The sequence below is a fragment of the Anas platyrhynchos genome, chromosome 15 (genome assembly GCF_047663525.1).
Source record: "Anas platyrhynchos isolate ZD024472 breed Pekin duck chromosome 15, IASCAAS_PekinDuck_T2T, whole genome shotgun sequence".
In the NCBI taxonomy this organism is placed as follows: Eukaryota; Metazoa; Chordata; class Aves; order Anseriformes; family Anatidae; genus Anas; species Anas platyrhynchos.
This window is the reverse complement of record NC_092601.1, coordinates 9,324,534-9,343,779: the sequence shown is the minus strand read 5'-3', so window position 1 is coordinate 9,343,779 and position 19,246 is coordinate 9,324,534. Positions and strand designations below refer to the sequence as shown.

The 19,246-nt window shown below is 36.7% G+C and overlaps 2 protein-coding genes across 4 annotated transcripts in view; one reads left to right on the top strand and one right to left on the bottom strand.

The window, feature by feature from the left end:
* Window positions 1-223, bottom strand: part of KATNIP (katanin interacting protein) — a 108,984-nt gene extending 108,761 nt beyond the window's left edge. The window contains exon 1 of the mRNA XM_072023973.1: window positions 85-223. The gene's annotated coding sequence lies outside the window, so the exon portion shown is untranslated. The remainder of the gene's footprint in view (window positions 1-84) is intronic.
* GTF3C1 (general transcription factor IIIC subunit 1) overlaps window positions 1-19,246 on the top strand; it is a 42,302-nt gene that overhangs the window by 15,592 nt on the left and 7,464 nt on the right. For all 3 annotated transcript variants that reach the window (XM_027468760.3, XM_021278080.4, XM_072023967.1), the window contains 19 exons: window positions 115-218; window positions 1,472-1,656; window positions 2,030-2,305; window positions 3,303-3,448; window positions 3,870-3,967; window positions 5,144-5,240; window positions 5,984-6,161; window positions 6,925-7,060; window positions 8,368-8,503; window positions 8,720-8,801; window positions 10,005-10,190; window positions 11,760-11,917; window positions 12,050-12,192; window positions 13,496-13,577; window positions 14,309-14,421; window positions 14,987-15,049; window positions 16,184-16,277; window positions 17,110-17,282; window positions 17,921-18,205. In XM_027468760.3, coding sequence (XP_027324561.3) covers window positions 115-218; window positions 1,472-1,656; window positions 2,030-2,305; window positions 3,303-3,448; window positions 3,870-3,967; window positions 5,144-5,240; window positions 5,984-6,161; window positions 6,925-7,060; window positions 8,368-8,503; window positions 8,720-8,801; window positions 10,005-10,190; window positions 11,760-11,917; window positions 12,050-12,192; window positions 13,496-13,577; window positions 14,309-14,421; window positions 14,987-15,049; window positions 16,184-16,277; window positions 17,110-17,282; window positions 17,921-18,205 — 2,735 coding nt within the window. The remainder of the gene's footprint in view (window positions 1-114; window positions 219-1,471; window positions 1,657-2,029; window positions 2,306-3,302; window positions 3,449-3,869; window positions 3,968-5,143; window positions 5,241-5,983; window positions 6,162-6,924; window positions 7,061-8,367; window positions 8,504-8,719; window positions 8,802-10,004; window positions 10,191-11,759; window positions 11,918-12,049; window positions 12,193-13,495; window positions 13,578-14,308; window positions 14,422-14,986; window positions 15,050-16,183; window positions 16,278-17,109; window positions 17,283-17,920; window positions 18,206-19,246) is intronic.

Here is a 19,246-nt window from a genome sequence, read left to right as displayed (position 1 = left end):
TTTATAGTGTTCATCCATTGTGGCTACTAACTAAATCTCTGATAATTTATGCGGCTGATTAAGAGTTGATATCTCCATAAATACCTCTTGTTCCTTTTCTTCTGCTTTTAACAGGTAGAGTTTGTTGTTCATCCTTCCGTGAGTCCTAATGATCCACTTGTAAAAAGTGCCATCGAGCAGGTGCGTTTCCGAATCTCCAATTCAAGCACAGCAAGCAGGCAAGTTACAATGATGATCTGGTGGGGAATCTGGCTTATTACATCTAGCACCTGCAAAAGTATGCAGAGGAAATAAATGCAAATTAAGCAAAAGAAAAATTAGCCTCCTCTCTAACAAGAGAGATCAAAGTTCAAAGATGAAGTGAGGTGCTTAATATCTGCCAAAGACAAGAAAGAAGAGGAATTGAACTCTGATCCCTTGAACTTTAAGTATTAGCTTCAAGGTCTTGACTTCTCCATGCTCATTTTGTTTTGCATTTCAGTCACTGTCTTCACATGGTATCACACCCAGCTAGTTTAGAACAGCAGTAATTAAAGAGCTTTGCCAATTCGCAGAGAATGCGAATGCCAAATGAATGAGAATGGCAGCACTAAGCTTCTTAATTTTCTATCTTTTGGTTAGTAGTGGATTCGAGGCCAAGTTAACCCTGTAATCTTGGAGCAATATGTAGAGAAAACGTAGGGTTCTCTTTAGCTGCAGACAGAGAAATACAGGAATTGTTGAGATGAATGAGGAAGAAATTCCAACTGTTTCTTTCGGGATTTAAGCATTTTACTGCCTGTGAAGTGTGGGCAGATAAACAAATCATCATAGTGGGACTTTAGACTGTTGGCATTAACTTTTTAATTTGCTAAAGATTTGAAGTTCAACTTTTGGAACACTTACATGCCTTATATAGCTTTTATAGAAGACTGGTTCACCCTTTGCCTTAAAAACTTCTGCAAATGAAGATTTTTTTTAAACTGTAAATGTAGTCTGTGATGGTCACCTACGTGCAAGACCACTGGGCAACAGAGAGCATAGGATTCAGGACTTTGGAGGTGAAGCAGAAAAAAAACATGATCATGTAGCCTCATAATGAGGCTACATGATCAATTCCCAGAGATGGGGTTCTGTTCCCTTCTTTAGGAACCGTGCATGCATTCTCAAATGCAAAGCACAAGCTTCCACCTGCACCTTGTGTCTGAAAAGATTAATATAAGAAAGAAATCCTATATCAAGAGAGAATAGGTTTGCGCATATTAAATTTCAATACCCAGCTTATCTTTTCAAAAAAAGCTCATAAAAGTACCTTTTTCCATCAAAATATTCAGTATCATTTCATGGGAACAAGTGTTCAAGGCCATCCTTCTTTTGCAAAGAGACTTGTGTTTCTTTTAATTACCAGCCCCAGTGATGCCATCTCTGTTCAACTTACAAGCAATCATAACCTTACCTGTTTTTACCAAAGTCTTGTATGGTTTCAATACAGGGTTAAAATTCCGCAGACACCAACATTGCAGGACCATGCTGAAGAGGAAAACCTGGGGCAAGATGCAGTTCCTGAATCAGGAGAAACACAAGAAAGTTCATGTAAAGCTGAAAATAATAGTCGAACAGGAAAAAGTGATGAAAAAATGGGCATAACAGAGCTAAAAAACTATCACCCTGTTACAGGTATATCCAACTTTTTTTTTTCTGTCATCTTTCACATTTCCATTTATTATTAATGATCACTTTCAGATGTTGGGTTCTCATAAGATATAAGTGGTTGTTTTTTTCTTATTTTCTAGAAATGCCTTACATTAGAAGCAATCTCAGCTAGGGACTACTATCCAATGTTTTCTTAGATTTATTTTTTTTTTTAATTGCAAGCTGGGGTACTTCCATTCTCTACTTCTTCACAAATGTGTAACTTATATTTACTTCCAATGGCCCACCTTTTCTTCCATTTTTTTTCACATCAGCTTTGCAGAGGTAGCTTTTTTTTCTTTTTTTCCTGTTTTAAACCACTTTTTATTTCTGTTTGATACTTTATCTTTCCTCCCAGTTCCAGGACTTGGGCGTTCTCTTGGCTTTCTTCCCAAAATGCCCCGTTTAAGAATGGTCCATATGTTCCTTTGGTATTTAATTTATGGACACCCTTTAAATGGAGCAGACCGAAAAGGAGGTAGTGATGGTGAGAAAAAAGGCAGCAAGCAAGGGCCAAATGTGAACGCTGCTATCTTCGAGGCCCAGACAGATGGGAGTGTGCACATTATTGAAGCTGAAACAAATCCTGAAAACTCTGCACGTGACACTGAAGTGGAGTTATCTAATCAAACAGGTAAGAATTGACACATCCTGGCTTTACTAGAGGCTTTGCTGTGCTTCAGTGTAATATTTCCATAGCTGTTTGATAATATGATTTCAATGAAAACACACAAAGGTAGGAACACAAATGCTTGCAAAAAGTACTGATAGATTATTAATGGCTTGTTCTCAAATTGAAAAGGATATCATATAGGACCTTTATTCTGGGTCCAATCATAATTAATATTTTTTCTTAATGATTTAGATAATTAACCAAAATATGCTCAAACTGGGGATGATGATAAGTGGAAGGTTTGATCGTAATTTGGAGGGCAGGATTTGAATTCCAAATCGTCTTGAGTAAATTGGAAGAAATGGTTTAGATTTATTCTTATTAGGGATAGGTCTGTACCAAATCCACAGTTGCATAACTAGTGCTTAAACTAAATTACGTAATGTTGCCACCTTCTATTTTTTATATAAAATTGTTGTAGTAAGGGGGACAGAATGCATATCTTCCAAAGTGAAGACAATGTTCTAGTTAATTGATCAACTGTTCTCCATGCTACTGGATGTAGAAAAAGAAATGGATTGGATATCCATATTTATTTATTTTTTAAATATAGTTTAAGGATAGTTAAGTCTTTGAGCGGATTATCTTCGTTAAAAAAATAAAGGTCTTATGGGGGTAGTCTAAGTACCGTCTTCACACTTCAGAACATGGGAATTTGTTATATTTGTAGTTTTCAGACATCCTCTAAAATGTCTGTGTAAGCAAAGAAAGAAGAACAAACTTATTGTTACAGGCTTAAATATGCTTTTCAAGAGTCCTCACCAACATTGAAAAATCTGCTTCAAAAAAGACTGAAAGTCAGCGAGATAAGTAATTTTTAGGTCATGTTAGATTTTCAGGCATCCAAACAATGAACTGCCAGATATGTTCTGCTTGAACACTCACAGTAAAATGACTAGTGTAAGTGTTGAGTTTGTCCTGTCTTAATCTGAACCTAAGCCAGTTATTTTGTTCCTAGTGTATGTGGATGATATGTCGTGGATGCGCTATGTCCCTCCTCTGCCAGTTCACAGAGAGTTTGGATTTGGATGGGCTCTTGTTAGTGACATTCTTCTCTGTTTGCCTCTCTCACTCTTTGTTCAAATAGTACAAGTGAGCTACAAGGTATAGTGCTTCTTTTTATTATTATTACTTCATATTTGGTTTAATTTAAAGTCTGATAATTCAACTGGATTTATAAGCAGTAACAAATACCACCTTAGTCTTTTTAATGAAACTAGCCATTAGAGAGTAGAAACTTCATTTCATTATAGTTTCTTGTACAGAAATGCTAGTTGCATGTACAGCCACGCTGAGAAAAATGTATAGCCCTATAATCCTGCAAATTCTAAAGCTTATATTTTGAAAAAAGCTTTTTATAATCTCAGTGAATCTCCTGCCTGATTAACACGATTAATGTTTAACCATTTTACAAAAGCAATAACTTTTGCTTAAAAATATTTTAGTAGACAGTAATAATACCAAAGCTCGGTACTTTAATGGATAGTTATATTTCACGTTTTGATTAACTTATAAATAATTCTAGGTGGATGGTCTGGAAGAATTTTTAAATGATCCACTACAAAGGCACACACTGATCAGATTTCTTCCAAGGTCAGTGCGACAGCAGCTTCTCTACAAAAGGTAAGTAGATGAGTCAAAGTAAATGGCTCTAGGGAGGAAACAACAGTGGCTGACTGTTTTCTCAGTTATTTTCTGTTTATGTCGAAGAGAACTTTGTTACTGAAGACAAGGATCATCAATCTTGTAAGGATAGTGTGCCAAACTGTATTTTTCTCTCCCAAATAGAAGGTAATAAGAAACTAATAAATGATATTCATGCATGCTGTTGGGCAGTGTTTGAGAACTGGGAGGCTCTGTCCTTCATAACTCATCAGCAGGATGTTACTTCTGTTCAAAACACACTCCCAACTGCTGCTAAATTCAAAATTTAATAGAGTCTAAATGATGCTGTCCTTCATAAATCTTTCAGGAGGTGACACATTACCTAACTCATGCCTCTCATACATAACATTCAGTTTCTGTGTATGTGCTCACGCAGGCATGTCTGCCATTGTTTGCCATTCCTCATCTATAAGGTTTAGAAATCGAGATTGGACTGAAGGTATAAAGTGAAAAAAAAAAAAAAAGTGGTATAAATTCCCATGTAATTGCACAGAAAAACTTAGATCTTAATGAAGTTAAATGTGAGCAAAGCTGAATTTTTCACTAACTCTCTCTCTGTCTCAGAAGTGTGATCTCAAAAGCTTCCTGAAACTTCCAGAGTTTTGCCACTGAAGTGGATAAATATCATGGGAAATTATGCACTTTTTGCTATGCCAAGCTCTGAAAACAGTTTCTTGGAGCAAGTAGTTCTGAACCTTACAACTTTAAAGAACTGGACAAGGATTCTTATAGTTGTATGGACATGTGAAGGTTTATCAGCACATATTTAGTAGTCATGTTTTGTTATGTGTGTCTTCTCATAATAAGAAATTGTCTGCAGATCTGCTGGTGTTCTAACCTTGTTCAGCTCTTTTGTACATAAAGTATTTTTAGCTAATTATGTTCTTTGCTAACAAAATTTTGTTAATAATTAGCTAAAATACTATGTTTTTTGTTTGAGGAAAGAAAACTTACAGCTTTGCGATTTTAGTTATTTTCTGTGGACTAACAAGTCAGACACTTGAGAAATTCTAAAACCCAGTATTTCAAAAAAGCAGCTGGTTTTCTGAAACTTCAGGTTGCTGTATGAAAATGGCATGTTTTCTGTTAGTGCTTTCATGAATGCTAATTTTATTGTTTCTAACATTACTGCAGGAGGTACATCTTTTCAGTCGTGGAAAACCTTCAAAGATTGTGTTATATGGGACTGATACAATTTGGTCCAACAGAGAAATTTCAAGACAAAGACCAGGTAATTCTTTGAAAACTTAATCATTGTCCTTCGTGTTATTTGTTCCAGTGATACAAATGCAAATTTGGGGGGTTGTAATTGCCTTAAGCAGTTTAATTAAATACTGATGTTGCAGACATATGCAAACCTCCTGTTCCAGCTGTCATATTGTAAGTTATTTTTCTCTGGAAAGAGAGTACTCAAGTGTATAATTCTGGAAGTTGCACAAATAATGACCTATGAGTTTGCAGACTTTGTGAAAAATTGGTATGCCATATACTCATTTATTAAGGTGTTAGGCCTTGGATGTCTAACAGACAGAATTAAGTCACTAATCATAATAAAATAGAGACATTGTTACACAACTTTTTGTAAATTGAGAGCACATGCAAAGGAGCACATATACTTTACAAGTAAAAGATAGATAATTAGGCCCCTAAAGAGGGGCCTAATCTTGAATGAGAGTTTGTAGGAAGTAGGCACTCTGTGGAAACTTGGAATAGTCCTGTGTACAAGTTGGGGAAAGAAGCTGTTCTAAACCTCAAAATTAAGTTTTTGCTTCACTGGCAAAGGAAGTTTGGGAATACAATGCAATATGGTGGATGTTGGCATCTCTGAGCAATATTTGGCTTATATACTGGCTCAAAACATCAAAGACAGAGAAAATGCTAATCATTGCTAATCAGATTAGATTTTGTGTCTTGTAAATTATGCGATTTCAATGCTTTCTTTCTACCAGCCTTGAAACATACTGTATTTGACAGGTGTTTGTGTATATGAAGAGAAATGCTGTGATTGTAGATACCACTATCTGTGACCCCCACTATAACTTGGCACAAAGTAGCCGCCCATTTGAGAGGCGCTTATATGTTCTGAATACCATGCAGGATGTGGAAAACTTCTGGTTTGACTTGCAGTGTGTCTGCCTTAATACACCATTGGGTATGGTATAATTGTACGTTCTTATCACCTTTAATGTTCATTCTGTTAAAGCCATAATTCCTCCCTCTTTCCTAAAGCTTGAGGCAGGCTCTATGTATGTAATTGCTTGCCTTTAGTTCTGTTGGCTGATCTCCTTATGCATGAAAAAAAAAAAAAAACTAGGACTTGGAGTTTTGTCCTTGTAATTCTGTGAAGTTGAGATCTAAGAAACAGAACTATATATTTGACATTTTCAGAACTGTATTAAAGGGAAAATCCTTTCTGTCCCATTAGAAGTATCAATATGTGTAATAGCCCTGGTAGATTTCAATTCAGCTATGAAAAAAGCTTATTTGAGAATACTTTGAGAATAGTTAGTAGTATATTTTTGTCATAGTCCTCAATCAATTCAAACAGATCTCTCTTCCTTAAAAACATGTTGCTAAACTTTCCAACAGATAGCCCCCGTTAGCTGAGAAGTGGAATTTAAAGGATTTTTGCACCCAATTTTTTTGAGTTTATTTTTTTGTTTTGTCCTTTTGTATTTTTAAATAGGATATACAGCTGCAACAAGTATACATTTAAGAAAAATAAATGATAAAAAAGTTTGCTACTGAAAGGCCAGACAAAACTATTCTGTATTTCTGTAATTAGTCAGGTGAAAGAATCTATTTAGTACTGTTTGGTAAGTCAGTGAAAGCAGTAGTTTCCCATAGCAGGGTAGATTGAAATGGGTTGAAGTCTAACTTCTCAACATGATGGTCAAAATCATTTGTATGTCTAGGAGTTGTCCGCTATCCTCGTTCAAAAAGAAGTAATCTTCAAGGGGAGGAGACTGCACTAGATGTAGAAATGGAACAAGAATCAGCAGTGGATAAACACAATCTGGAACGGAAGTGTGCAATGTTGGAATATACCACGTATGTCTGCTTCTTGCTTGTTTTGTGGAATGAATTGAGTGGGTAAAAAGAACTGTTCTGGTTTTGAGAATGTCACTCAACAGCAAATGCAGTGAAGATGAGCATTTCATGGTTGGTTTTTGTTTTGGTTTGATTTTGTTTTTAATTCAGAACTTTTCTGATTCAGAAGAAGCATAGTTATGTATCAATTCTACAAGCACCGTGCCTATCAAGTGGGTATTTATGCTAGCAGAATGGGAAAAACAGGTTCAGATTTCCTTCCAAAGTAGTACAGATGTGTGGTGAAAGAGTCTTGGGGAAAGTGAAACTGGGAAGGAAGGAATGCTTCATAAGTACAGTTAATGCAAGGGAAAAAATTAAGGACTCTCCTGTGCTTTATAGCATGGCACCTCAAGTACCACAGAGCTTCAGAAGCTCTCAAGTATCACATTCTGAATTCTGTCCTTTCTGTGTTGCAATTTCTTACATATTGCTTGCAGATCAATTCCCAGTATGGTATTTCACACTGGTGAAATACAGAAGCCTGAAATACATCTTCTGCCAGGATACATCACTGACAGGATACTGTGACAGCCTTGCAGAATAGCAATTATACTTTTAATACTGCTGTGCACTGTGGTTTAGTTTTGTTGTCAATACTCTATTCTGTTTTATTAAACAGTGTTTAAAGGTATTTTCAGTATTACTGATAGATACATGAAGTTATCTAAAAATAAATAAATAATGGAGTATATATCTGAGGAAACCAAATTCCAGTTTCTGGTTTTGTTTTTCCTTCCAGGCAGAGAATTTCACATGCATTGCTTTTTTTTTGTTTGTTTGTTTTGCTGTTTTGTTTTTTGTTATTTATTTATTCATTTTCCTGTTTGTATGTGTATTTAAACAAGGTTTTAATGTGTTTTGTTAGCTGGAGAGATCAGTGCTTGACAGTCAGTGTGAAAAATATTGGGTTTATGGTGGCCTTTAGTTCCCATGGAAAACTTTCCCCACAGTTGCCGTGAGAAAGTTTCTCATCTGAGCAAGTGTTTTCTCTAGTTCTGTTGTAGGAATAATAATGAGACCAGTGTTTAACATGACCACTTAATTAACAATAATGAAGTTGCTTAGTTGCTTTGGGTATAATCTTAAAACTGAAAGCTTGGTCATTAAATACCTGGCACTACAACTTAATGGAAGAGCCTTGTTGTTACTCTGCATCTGCAGAGTAAGGGGAGAGTTCTGCATGTTGCACACATGTAACTTAGGAATTGCTTTCTCAGCTGCTTTTATAAAATAATAAATGTACATTTTTTTACTCTTTCTCTTAGAGGCAGCCGAGAAGTGGTTGACAATGGAACAATCCCTGGGGATGGGTTAGGTGCTGCAGGTCTGGATTCCAGCTTTTATGGCCATTTAAAACGCAATTGGATCTGGACAAGCTACATCATCAATAAGACTAGCAAGGTTAGTATCTTGACAGTATAATTTAAGAAAAGCTCTACAGCCATTCAAATACATAGTAGTAACGAGAGAAATGAATTCTTCATTGTAGCTAGGGATCTTTCTGTTGTTCATACTGAAAGCTTATTTCAGACACTACTCAAAGGATATCATTATTGTAATGTTAAAAGTGATGCACTCCTTTTGCGTATCACTTGTTTGAAAATGCTGTTCTTTTAGGAAAACACAGCTTCTGAAAACGGACTGACAATGAGGCTCCAAACCTTCTTAACAAAACACCCTCTTCCACTTAGTACTGGAGGTAAGGTGATGGTGCTGGTGGGGGCTGTGACTGTTTTATGACTGATAATGTCTTTGTTAAATCCCATATTGATTACATGGGTTATTCCTGTATCTGACCTAGAATGCTTCTGAGGCATTGTAATTGAAAAGTAAATAATTTCCTTTCCTATTTGTTGGATATCTGGAACAGTATTTTTTTATCCTTTTTAATTTCTGATGTGTAGTTTGCAAAAAGTCCAGAAGGACCCAGTGTCTCTTATGACTAGGATGTTAGGTCCTGAATCTTTCTAATAAGGCTGTAGTAGTATCAGAGGTCTGGTTTATACCGATGTAGTATAGAATACTAACCTTATTTTCTAAAGCAATTTGTGATTGATGTTTTTTCCGTCTTTCAGTGGTTTGCCACTGGTTTAATTGGATCCAAACTTTTTGCCTTTTGATCTTTCCTAAAAGTGGGAAACTTCTTGCTGCTTCAATTTTGTTGTTGTTGTTGTTAAGGGTGTTCATACTCTTGTACTTTAACTGTATGTTAGGCTGTAGTTGCTCTGCAGTCAAGTTGTTCTGTATACTTTATATGTAGATACAGCTACATAAAGGTGTCTGTTTGCAAACGGTCTTATTGCACCTTCAGACTTCTGGTGTTCTTCATCCCTAGCCTGTTTTGTAGCATCTAGACGACTTTAAGGTTAAAGTCCTTGTTACAAATAATTCATTCAACATCTTTATAAGCTCAATTTGATATATTAAAAGGAGCTTCCCTTTTACATAACTATTAAATTGAGAAGAATGTGCGACATTAAACACTTGTAATGCTGAAACTGTTAAACCATTTTTGCCAAGTCTAGCTTGATTTAAATTCCTAAGTTACAAAAAGCTCACTGTAATGAATCTTCATTAAGGCGCTGCTAAAATTGCATAGCCTAGCATCTAAGTTAAGGCAGAGGAAGTGCTTCATGTTGAATATAAAACCTCAGTTCAGTTTCCTTGTGTTTTTGTACTGTATTCTAGACTTAATAATTACTTGATAATTCCAAATTTAGGTAGGATTTTATTCTGTGTAAGCTACAGAGAAGTGGCATGAAATGCCACACTGACTAACAAAAGGCAAGTTGGAGAGACCTTCTTTCTTAATACACTGAAACTGGCACTTGCTTTTTATATCTTATTATTGTAGAATGAAATTGCTATAAAGATCCACTTCTGTAAATATATGTCATCGTAGGTAACAAAATTAATATTTTGGGAGAAGCAAAGGCGGGATCTAAGTCTCTTGTCCAGAAGGAGGAATGTATTGAAATAAGTAAAGAAGCAACCCAGGATCGAAACAAACGAGTGAGAGGTGGAAAAAGCCAAAAGAGGAAGAGGCTTAAGAAGGATACTGGGAAGGCAATAAAGAAGAAAAAGAAAGGTAAGTAACTAGCACACATCAGGAAAAAGAAGTATTCTTTTTAATGCATCTACCTACTGTAGCTTGCTTTAGAGAAGCTGATGTGACTGGCACAGTGCGGGAAATGGACTGTTACTAGTCATCTTGTTGGGTTGTCTCTTTTGGTGAAAAGGTTCAGATGTTCTGGGACTGTATTGTAGCTCTGGTGGAAAACAGGAGCACGCTGCAGCTGTTACCTGTGTGTTGATCATGGTTGTACTACTGTATAAACGAAAGAAATTCAAATTGTGTCTGGGCCAGATCAACTCATTGCAATTCACCAGTTACCTTTTTGATAGCAGGCTTAGAGCATCAGACCGTGAAGAATCTGTAGGTAGTCAGTTTTCTATCTAAAGTGCTTGTTTGCTCATTCCTGAGCAAATTATTAATGCATTTAACTTCCTCAACTGCTGTCACCTAGCTCCTTCTCTGTTTTTGTGCTTTCATTCTTACAAACTAGGCTTTGGAAGTTGTTCCTGGCTCCATAATCCTCCTCATCCCCTGATGGATTCACATCCAGACAGATAAACTTTCTGTAATTCACTGCATGTCTGTGCATATCTAGACTGCTGCTTTTTGTGTCTGTGGTAGTATGTAACAACAAGTTCCCCTGATACAGTCAGTCTTCTGCTTTTGAATGACAGAAACAGAGCTGACAAAGCAGCACAAAAGGAAAGAAACAAAGCATTAAGAGTATAGTTAAAAAAATTTCTTCCTGTCAGACTTTATCTCTTACTTTAATCTTCACAAGGATAAGGTAATAAATCAAACAGCAACAGTAGAGAAACATCTGTTGTCTTCTGAATTGGCTGAGAAGCTATTGATGGGAACTAAAAGCCTAATTGCTTGCTTTTCATACTAGCCACAGTGAGCACCTTTTCCTTCTTGAAAATTTTTGCTGCATTGTGCTTTTATTCACAACAAACATTGGTCTGAACTTCTTAAATAGTTGTAATGTTTCAGGCTTGCTCCTTGGATATCTTTCAAAGGCAAGCTGCTTTGTTTCCTATTCTCATGCAGGCCTTAGTCCCAAGAAAAATTCAATGTAAATTAAAACAATGACATTTGAGGAAAATATATAACCATTCTTCTGTTTAAAGCACCTGCTTGGTGTTACAGCATTTCTTCAAGTTATACATTTTAACCATTTACCATGCATACACCTGGTCTCTAGTGTTTTTGGTTTTTCTACAGATTAAAGAATGATTAAAATACATATGACACATCTGATGCTTCACTGTTGGTTACATTGCACTTCTCTTGCAGTGTGTCATAGTGAATAGCCTGGCTGTACTACATCTTATGGAAACATAATACTGGAAAGAACTTGAGTTATATCCAGTCAAATTCTGTTTGTGGATTTTTTAACCCATTTCTTCATTGATTTAAGCCATGTTTTCCAAAGCAAGGATAGCGTATTTAGCCCACTGAGTCTCTAATTTGGGCTTTTGCTCCTTGAAGTTGCACATTAGCATTTATAATGTTTGTGATAAGAGTTTGAATTCATCATAATATGTAGTGCTGAGATAATTGTCTTTTTCTGGATTTTAGAGGAAACTTCTGTAGAAAAAAGCAAAAGGCTCCGCTACCATGACGAAGCTGACCAGAGTGCTCTGCAGAGAATGACACGTCTGCGTGTCACCTGGACAGTGCAAGAAGACAGCTTGCTCATGCTGTGCCGAATTGCTAGCCATGTGCTAAATGCCAAGGTATGGCCTCTATTTAATGGGTCTGTGTATTAAACACACATTTCATTGATCCTAGGAGTTCTTCCTGGTTCTAACCATCATTTGTGTACATAAAATATGAAGTTTAACTCTGAATGTTTCTGTTCTTCTTAGGTAAAAGGACCCTTTGTTCCATGGCAAGTAGTTCGGGATATCATGCATGCCAGTTTTGAGGAGTCCCTTGATAAAACTTCCCATTCTGTTGGACGAAGAGCTCGTTACATTGTCAGAAATCCCCAGACTTACCTTAATTACAAGTAAGAAGGTTTCTGTGTTCTAGGTATAAGCTGAATTCTGAAACTAAGGGATATGCTCCTCCCATGTTTATCCTGTTTCATGGGAATATAAATTTCCAATTTTCTGCACCCTAGTGCTACCAAATCTGTCTCTTCAGGGGGAAAGACATATCAATGGCATAAAGAATAGCACAAGAAACATGTTGGTATGTAAATCAGTAGTGCACTTGCATCTTAAAAGTACTGTACACTTCTGATGTTAGCTGGTATTGTATCCACTTATTCTTCTTTTCCCCATAACTTCAAAAGAAGATATGGTACATTTGAGAAGTTAGAGGTAAGTGCAAAGTATAATTAGGGATGGAAACAGATACTGTAAAAGGATTTGTGTGCCTGGAAAAGAGAACTGAGGGGAGATGTCAAATGATTTTTTGGTTCTCTGACATGTTTTTGCTATTTAAGCAAATTCTCAGAAGCTGGGAAATTACACAAAAAAGGTATCACTCTGCACAGCCACTTCTTCCATCTTTCCAATCTGTATCCTGTTGGTATCTGTTATAAGAGGATTCTGATTGAAATGGAATTTTTTTTTGATCCATTATTACACCTTTGTGAAGACAAAAGTTCTGTAAAAGGAAAGATCAGTTGTCACTTAAATATATCTTGTTCGATCCTTAGAAAACTTTATAATTGTTTTTTTTCAAACTAGGAAAAAAGGGTTAACGTACTGAAAGTAACTAGCTCTACTGTTTGCTCGTCTTCAGCTAGACAGAGGAGACAAACATGCTTAGAAGAACAAGTTGAATCTGGTTTGGGTTATTAATGTCTCAATTTGATTGTCAGTTCTTAAGTAAAGATACAGGGATTTAAAAGTAACAGTGACAAGTAGCTCTTATACTTCGGTATCTTCTTTCAGATGAACCAAGCTGCCTCACTTAAGTTTTTCAGCCCTTTGTCCCTCACAGAACACCTCTGCTTCCTATTCTGCTCCACTTTCTTGCATTCCTTACAAAATATTCAAAAAAAAAAAAATTACTTGCATGGGTGCTATTCTTGCACTGTGTATGGGCTGTGGCATAGAAGTTTTTCCTAAAGGAAATTTAGGTTTATTATTCAGTTCTCATTTCTATCACAGCCCATGTGAAGTAGTGAAATGAAGATGAGGTGGTTTGATTGCACTGATAATCTAGGTATGTGGTAACTTAGGCAGAATTCTTCCTTTATTCCTATTTTGTAAATGACATGTATAGTTTAATTTCTCTGAGCAGCATTAGAGTGAGAGAATTTCAACCAGTTACGATGTCTTCAATTGTATCTGTTGCAGAGTTTGCCTTGCTGAGGTTTACCAAGATAAAGCCCTCATTGATGATTTCATGAATAGAGAAAATAACTATGAAGATCCACAGGTAGGAGTGAAATAATCTGAAAGGTCACAGAGTGCCTGCATTGCTTGGGTTACTGAGTGCTTGCGCTGTGATTTCGTTTCTTGAGTACTTGCACTATGACTGAATTTCTTACCTCTCTTGTGCTCTTTGCTACGTTAAAAATAGCATTGTTGTAAAAATGTAGCATCATTGCTATTTGAGAATGAGATGGACACAGGCAGCCTTACAAAGGCATGTAAACAGCACAACAAAATTAATTTTTTTTTTCAATGTGTTTGTAAAAATCCTTCATGTGTACTCATGCACCCTGACTTTTTTTTTTTTTTTAATCCTCTTAGCCCCTTGTCTAACAGGTGTCCTTCAAAAAGTGATTGTGCAAACTGATTTGAGGTAGAACATGATAGAGACTGTGAAGGGTATAAGGAGAAAAAAATACTTAAGCAGAAGCCTAAACAAAGCTCCAGCAAGAGATCTTATGCTGTTGTGTCTAATTTTTTTTAACTGTCTTTATGGTGGGTTGCTTGTAGCTGTGAGCCTGATTACAAACAGAACCTGCAACTTTTGAGAAAATCAGCAGTCTTTACAGAGCTTTTAATGAATTCTGTCATCTGTTGGACTATTTCTCTGACTTGATAATTCAATATTAAGCTCTCTCTACTAGAATCTTCCATCAACACTTTGAAAGTAAATGGTCTTTTCTGACTCTTCAGAAATGTTACCAACCTCAATTTCTTTCTCTTTGTTTTTTAAAGGTTTGTGCAACAGAGTTTAAGCAGTTTGTGGAAAGACTGAAAGTGAAATTCAGTTCGACACTGGGGAATCCCAACCTTGAGATTCCTGATACTTTGCAGGAACTCTTTTCCAGGTAATGGTGATTTTGACTTTCCTTTACCATTTTCCAGATCAACTGGCTTCATTTTGTATCATAATTTGTTGCTGGTTACTCAGCTAAATCATTTCAGTGCTGCTGTCTAAAACTGTGATACCAAAGAGCGCTTAGCATTGTGTAGCATTCTCCAGGCTCTCTGTTGATGAATATTACTTGGAGATGAGTTTGAAAATTTGGGTCTCAACAATTTTATGATAACAAATTTAGCACCTTTGTAACTTTTATTTATTTTTTTTTACTTTGGGAAAAGCTGTATGTTACTGAAATGCTGTGGATGGCAACTGAAATTCTGAGAACTCAGTAAAATACCAAATCTGTACAATTCTGTACTGGCTCCCATGCATGTGTTTTATCTGACAGTTATGCTGAGGGCTGCTGGAGCAGAGAGCACCCCTGCACTGTTTTAGTACTTAGGTTATTAGCAATTGCTGTGGTCAACCTCTGCATTTCACAGTTGATACGAAATCAAGATCTCGGTATGGCACAGATTCAGCATAAAACATGTTACTTTTGTCACGGTGTTTTCCCTTCACTTATTTAGATTTCGAGTTTTGGCAATTGGAGAAGATACAAACCAAAACACAAAAGAGGATAGTCTCAGTAGGTGAGTAACATCAGCACTATTTTTTTCCATTGGGACTCCAAGGTCATGTCAGCCCTCACATCTGTGAAAGTTGTGTATATAGTCATCTAATTCAGTATGTTTTTCATGTGTTTGTTTGTTTTTTTTTTTCAATATAAAGCTAAGGATAAGAATACGCTTAAAAGCCTGCAGGTATCTCTGACATGGATCGTGGATTTGATAAATAAAATGACAGCAGCAATGACCTTCTCAAAATTTCTTTGTTGGGAAAACTTGAATTTTCAGTATTTTTGTGATTATTTTTATCTCCAAGTTTTTAAATCTCCTTTGACACTCAAAAGAAATTTTTACCACTTACTGTCCTCAGCAGAATTTAGGAAGTAGTAAGATCATTCCTGAAATGCTTTGCAATGTTCTACAAATCTAACCTCTCAACTTGTAAAGAAATGCAAAAGAGGTGTCTGGAAATTGCAGAACACTAAGGAAGTGCTTGACTTGAAGACTGTGTTGGGAATCCTCGGTTGCTCTATGAAAATCTACTTTATTATGGCTCATGTGCAGATAAAAGATAGGGCAAGACTGTCAGATGAGCCCAGGTCTCACGTTGGCAGAAAATGCAGATATATTTTGGAAAGTGGCTTTTGGCAGAAGACTTTTGTACTTGGGAAGCACCTTCTCTGTTTTAGCCTATAAACATCCAGAGGAGTCTTATGAGGAGTCTTATGGAATGGGTAGAGGTGGAAGCAGAAGTTTTATTTCCTGGCAAGGAGTTCTCTGGAATCTGAAATAAGACAGTCTTTCCCGTATGAATATTCTCAGCTAAGACAATAATCTGTCATTCTGGTGGTCTCTTACCATTATAATAACATTGATGTTTTCCATATGGGTGCTGTACCTTAAGAGGAGGAGATGTTATCAAAAAGAACTTTGTTTTATGTCAGGTTATCTGGACTGATCCAAAAATTCAGGGTGGAGGGTCAAGGAAATGTAACAGGCTCCTTTACGTTAATGATCCTCAGCTGATCTCACATCTTTAGAAATCTATATCCAAAGAAGCAAGTGATTGAGTTGGCCTATTTTTGTGCTAATTCAGTAGTTTGGTATCTCCTGCTCAAAAATCATCATCATAAATAAACACTTTTTTCTTTTTTTCAGTGTCTACGATATTCATTTTTTAGTGCTACAGAATCTTATTCAGAGCACTTTGGCACTCTCGGATAACCAGATGAAATCTTGCCAGTCGTTTCAGGTACAAAATCTAAACCAATCCTTACTGGTCATACAGTCCTAAAGAGCTTTTCCTTACCTTGTCACATCTTTTCAAATGGGAAACAAGAAACCCCAAAACTCAGATTTGTATCCATTCTGTGGGGATTATTCTGTTCTGCTTTTGAGAAATTATGTTTTCCAGGCAGCTCTTCTATATGGTGCTTTTCTGCTGAGGATGAGATTGCAAGATGTAAGGTTGCAGCAATCCCTGAAAATCATAGGAAATGAACTCTATGTCAATTCCAGTGGGTCAAACTGTATCATGATTTAGTGCCTATTTGAGCAGTTGAAATTATGCTCTGGAGGAGATGCCACAAAGGCAGTCCTAGTATCCAGTTGACACTGGCATTGTTCAACCTCTCCCTCAGTGTTGGAGATTACAAAAATGTATCATCTATCAGTGAAACACTTCAAAAATAAAGTTAGAAGTTCCAAAGGAGTTTAATATCAACAGGCAAGATGGAGCCTAAAAAGTCAAGTTCGTGGAAGTACGTCTGCCTGGTAAAATGATGGAAAGAATCTATCCAGATACAGTGCAAATGAATGTGCTTTACATAGTAAATTCTAGTAGGAGACTGATCCCGTTTTCACTTTTAAATGTCCTACAGAATTTAGTTAATTTAATTGGCATTTACTTTGGAAAGCCTGGAAGCCAATAAAAGAAACAAATAGTGTAGTTAAGTGAATTCATATATATCATTTACATTCTGGCTTGTAGCTCAATGTTCATTTAGTTAATATAAACCTCAAGTAGGTGAGCCTAACAGGGGATTCTGAGCTAAAACTGTCTTTTACATTGGTGTTTTTTGCAGACGTTTCGTTTGTACCGGGAGTACCGGGATGACATTCTTGTGAAGGCTTTCCTAGAGTGTCAGAAGAGAAGCTTGGTCAATCGCCGTCGAGTAAACCATACGCTGGGTCCAAAGAAAAGCCGGGCTTTGCCTTTTGTACCTATGTCGTATCAGCTCTCTCAGAGTTATTACAGGTGGGTGTCACTGTATATGCATGAGCAAATAAGAAGAATCAAGTCTGGTATGCTTGGCATGGAGAATACACATGAAGTATCTAGAGTTTAAAAAAACAAACAGCCGTAACAGCTGAAGCTCAAAAGATGAAGATACCATCTGTGTATGTTAGTCCTTCATTCAGTTAGCAATTGGGACCATAGAGGGAATAGAGACAAGTTTGCTGAAGAGCCTTTACAGAAAGACATGTGCAGAGGAGAGGGGAGGTAGCACCAAAGTTCTAGATGTGATGAAAAGATTTTTCGTCTCTAATTATTTTGTGCTGTATTGTACCCTGGATGTCGGGGGGCAGGGAAGAGCAGTTAGCTATACATGCAGTCAGTACTCAAGCAGGAGATGAGATCGTTGCTTTACATTTGCTATATAGTACCTGACCTTTACATGGTGTACAAATGCCTGCTCTTCTGGACCTAGTAAAGGGACTGTGAAAGCAGATGTAGAGGATACTTGGTCATCAGCTCTAGCATGGAACTTTAACTATTTGGCTGCTCTGTGTACTATTGATTTGAAATCTATACACTGTAAGAACAGAATACGGAAGATTTATGGTTTGCCAATTGGTTTTCTTGTTTGTTTGTTTGTTTTTTCTTTTGTCCAGAGTTTTTACATGGCGGTTTCCTAGTACAATCTGTACAGAGTCCTTTCAGTTCTTCGAGAAGCTCAGGGACACAGAAAAATCAGACCAGCCAGATAACTTCTCATTTAAAGATCAAGAAAGCAAAGCATCAGAAGACATGATTACATTTCCTATGGATGGACCAGGTGGTCACTGTGTGACAATGCTTTCCCTATTCTCCCTGGGACTTGTATCTGTGAATGTGAGAATCCCAGAACAGATAGTTGTGGTGGACAGCACTATGGTAGAAAATGAAGTGATAAAAAGGTAAGCACTGTTATTTTTATTAGTAAATAAGGTTTGGGGGTAACTTGAATGAAGTTGGCTACCTCAACACTGTACCTTCCCATTTCAAGGACTAAGAAAGATTTACTAGGATTTCTTTATCAGTGACACCTGGCTCCACAGTATTTGTTCTGTGTGTTGTCTGTTCTTTAATTTTTATTTTTTAAACCTGCAGCAATTGAATACCATTGAAATTGAAACTCTCTTGGCACTCCTAGTTGTGAGTAGAGGCACCTGAGTTCAGTTTTCCAACCAGTTTTGACATGCTCACAGTAGATTTTTTTCAAAATGATGTTTTCTTTTTTGGTTTTAGTATGTTTTAAGAGATGGCACTTCAGGTCTAAGCCATCTCAGAAAATATTAGAAGGAACCTAGGTTAGGTTGTCTAGCATAATCTGCTTAAAACAAGAGACAACTTTAGGGTTAGATCAGTTGTTCAGAGCCTTGTTTGCTTTGCGTTTATCCAGAATGGCTCTTTCTTGTCCCGGAAAGTAACAGTGTTGACTTGACTAAATTTGTTACTGGGAAATCTATCATGGCTGCTGTTACAACTATTCTTTCTCTACTTTGAGGTTGTCTACAGTTTTCTTGTTTGTTTTTTCTTTTTTTTCTTTTTTTTTTAAATAACTGAAGTGTTTGGTCTGTAATGCTTTTCTCCTTTTAAAAATAAACCCTACGCTATGAGACAGACATGCCTCGTGTCTGTCCTGTCTGAGACACTTATGGTTTCAGCCTTTGTGCTCTGAGAGGTATTCTCTCATGATGAAGCTGCTGTTCAGCCAAGAACAGAAGTTCAGAGGTTCAGCACTGTAAGCTGAGATATTTGGGGTTCATTTCAGATGTTCACAAAAAGACAGTCTATACTTCACTATGGACCTTCACTGGATTTTGTTTTTTTACGGTTGTTTGTTCTCAGCACTTCAAATAAGCCTGTTATGGACATACCCACAGCTGTTCATGACTAACCACTGGAATGCAGAATAGCATGTGTTCCTGCAGTACTCCTTGTAATGAGTCAATTTC